The sequence below is a fragment of the Pinus tabuliformis genome, chromosome 2_2, assembly GCF_031772625.1.
Source record: "Pinus tabuliformis cultivar Carrire ecotype Pingquan chromosome 2_2, CPIR1, whole genome shotgun sequence".
Lineage (NCBI taxonomy): Eukaryota > Viridiplantae > Streptophyta > Pinopsida > Pinales > Pinaceae > Pinus > Pinus tabuliformis.
Window position 1 is genome coordinate 480,378,527 of NC_142300.1, and position 3,220 is coordinate 480,381,746.

Consider the following 3,220-nt stretch of genomic DNA (forward strand, 5'->3'; position numbering starts at 1 on the left):
ACAAAAAACATCAATATACCAGAACAACAATGTATACACATGATTCATCTAGCAACATTCAAAAATCAAAAAATACAAATAAAGATTCCCCAATCCCATTTATGTGCTCCCACAAAAAAAACGTCTATATACAAGAACAACAATGTATACACATGATTCATATAGCAGCATTCAAGAATCAAAAGATACAAATAAAAACAATGCAGACACATGATCTACCTAGCCAACATATTAGGCTGGCGAGAAACATGAGATTGATTCATTTAACTCATTTTTTTCTTATGGCATGCAAAGCCATGCATCAGTTGAAAAAAAAAAATGAAAATCCCATGATTTAGAGTGGGATACCAGCAAAGCTTGTTCGAGGATGGTGCCGTTGCACTGATCACAATTGACATTCAGTAAGAAATGTGAGACCAATTCACATTTAATGGCATTGCCCAGAGTCCATCCATCAATTAACGTATCATTTACGTTTGGTGTCACACAGAGGCGCAGTGCTCCAACTTATTCATTTGTACCCCTATCGTAGGCTGATTGCCAGTATATAAATGTATGTTTGGACTCCATAGCAATCCACCAACAAATTTTCTTGAGAATCTTGAATTGATGCATAGATTGTGAATATGGCTGCCCACCTGAATTCAATCTTCCCTTGCACTGGCAGATGGGAATTAGGCATTTCAGTTTTCCTCTCTTGTTTGCTAATTCTTTTAGTGAATCAAGAACATATAGTCAAGGTGGTCTTAGCAGCTAATTTTGAAGAAATTCCAGCTGTGCCATCCTTGCCTGGTGTTCCTATGATGAATTATCTCAGGACTTTGAAGTTTTCAGAAGGCTATGCCAATCTATGGGGTTCCCAACACCAAGAAGTTTCCCAAGATGAGTCCTCAGTAACACTCACATTAGACAGATCATCTGGTAACACACCTCTCTTCCCTTTTCATGTCTGAAAACGAACATGGCTTTAAATTCATTTATTTTGATGTAAAACTATGTGATATGTTGTCTGCTCTCGTTGACAGGTAGCGGGTTCAAGTCTAAAGAAGCATACATGTATGGTTTTTTCAATGCTGCTGTTAAACTTCAGGCCGGTTACACTGCAGGAATCATCACTTCATTCTATGTAACTCTATCGATTTTGTTGAATTTTTATTTTTATTTTTATAAAACTGTGTAGATTATTTTTTTTAAGAGGTGATGGGAATATTGTATTAAATCAAAATCTGTTTTTAGATTGCTGATTGTAAGGGGATGAATACAATGAAAATTCTTAGAGAATTAGCTATTTTACTATCTTAAAGGATACATGGTTTCTTTGGAGGTGTAGATTCTCCAAAAGACATGTAGATACAGAGAAAATTTGCACGGAGTAGCAACTCATTGTTAAGTAGTTGCCACAGAAAGAATATCATTTCTCATTAGGACTCCTGCTTCCAAGTTTACAATTTTATTGGCAAGATCATCTGTTGTAGAATTGTTCATTCTCAGCACATGAAAGAAACTAATAGTAGAGAAAAGTAGTTTAAGATTTCTGATTCAATCAATAATATTTAGCTACCTATAAATCTTAAGCAAAGATCCACGAACAAGCTCATGAATAACCAGACTCAAATCTCCCCCACACCACCAATTTTTTTTTTATGTTTTCTTCTTTGACCAGAATAAAAGCTTGAAATAATCTATATATCTCAACTGCATTATTTAAGTAATTGTCTGACCCTCAATTGTATTCAATTTTAATGGAAATTTTTTCACTAAAATTATGAACCCCTGATGACTCCCAAAAAAAAACTATATAGATTATAGAAAACATCCTATATCATGTTTTTTTGGTAGAAAGCTCCACCCATTATCAAAAACACACAAAACTTTATATGTATTTTCTACCTTTGTTCCATGTATAAGTTGATGAATTAACTGAAAGTGGAAATTGATTCAGGTAATGGTGAGTCTAATCTGTGTTGTATAATTATGATTTTTGATCAGCTGTCAAACGACCAAGTCTACCCGGGTTGGCATGACGAAATAGACATAGAGTTCCTGGGAACAATCCCAGGGGAGCCTTACACACTCCAGACCAACGTCTATGGAAACGGGACAGGAGACGGAAGCCATATCATAGGCAGGGAACAGCAATTCCATCTCTGGTTCGACCCTACTGAAGACTTTCATAACTACACAATTCTTTGGACACCTCGTCAAATCCTGTATGTATAATGATTTTTTTGGTTTAATGTTTACAATGTGAGATGTATTCTGTATTCTGATGTAAGTTGTATCCTGATGTAAATGTAAGTGTTTTTATGACTATTCGTATTTATTAACAGTGTTTATCACTATTCTCATTAATGCAAGGATTACACCATACTCCCATTTCTGATTATTTTCATCATTTCCTTGATTTGATAATGACAATGAAATTACCATCATTTTCTTTTGATTTGATAATGACATATGATGAAATTACCATCATTTTCTTGACTTGATAATGACAGATCATGAAATTACTGTGTTCCTACTGTCTGGTATGGCAGGTTCATGGTGGACAGTATTCCCATCAGAACATTTCCTATGGTGAAGAGCCTGGGAGTGATTTACCCTTCCAAACCAATGTCAGTTTATGCAACTATATGGGACGCTTCTTCATGGGCAACAGATGGGGGAAGATACAAAGCCAATTACAGTTACCAGCCATTCCTCGCCACATACACAAACTTCATCACCGTGGCCTGCCCTCCAGTATTGAAGGACGAACTTCACAATCTGGATAATCAGTACTGTTCGCAAGGCAGTTTTTTGGACTGTAATTTCCCTCCCGAGCTCAACCAGTACCAGCTTCAAGCTCTGGATGTCGTACAAAAGAAATACATGGTCTACGATTACTGCCAAGATTTTAGGCGATATCCCAAGGGCTCGATGCCTGAATGTTCTGCAGTGCCCACTTCTTCCATTACCTCTGCTACTTCCAAGCGTTCAATAAACCTCCCTTGAGTGAGCGAGCAGGAATTAGATCCATGTTTTCGATCTAAATGATCTATTAATAAATTGAAATGGGGAGTGCAATCATGTATTTCATAAATTATACATAATAATTAACAGAGCTTGCCATACCAAGAAATCTATATCATGCATTTCAATGACAGATGAGTATTTTTTTTGTGCTATTTCATCTTATTCTACAAGGATTCTCAATGTTCATGATGTTACGTTTCAGAGA

The 3,220-nt window shown here is 36.1% G+C and overlaps 1 protein-coding gene across 1 annotated transcript; it reads left to right on the forward strand.

The window, feature by feature from the left end:
• Positions 1–626: 626 nt before the first annotated feature.
• LOC149193424 (putative xyloglucan endotransglucosylase/hydrolase protein 32) lies at positions 627–2,994 on the forward strand. The gene is made up of 4 exons (XM_089407306.1): positions 627–921; positions 1,026–1,126; positions 1,990–2,210; positions 2,538–2,994. The coding sequence occupies exons 1-4, from the start codon at positions 627–629 to the stop codon at positions 2,992–2,994; spliced, it is 1,074 nt and encodes a 357-aa protein (XP_089263432.1).
• The last annotated feature ends 226 nt before the right edge of the window (positions 2,995–3,220 follow it).

Excerpts from the sequence above, each read along its gene's own strand:
- LOC149193424 (XM_089407306.1), top strand. The coding sequence starts at position 627 with ATGGCTGCCCACCTGAATTCAATCTTCCCTTGCACTGGCAGATGGGAA. Across the intron at positions 1,127-1,989 it reads GAATCATCACTTCATTCTAT|CTGTCAAACGACCAAGTCTA; the intron begins GTAACTCTATCG and ends ATTTTTGATCAG. Across the intron at positions 2,211-2,537 it reads TGGACACCTCGTCAAATCCT|GTTCATGGTGGACAGTATTC; the intron begins GTATGTATAATG and ends CTGGTATGGCAG.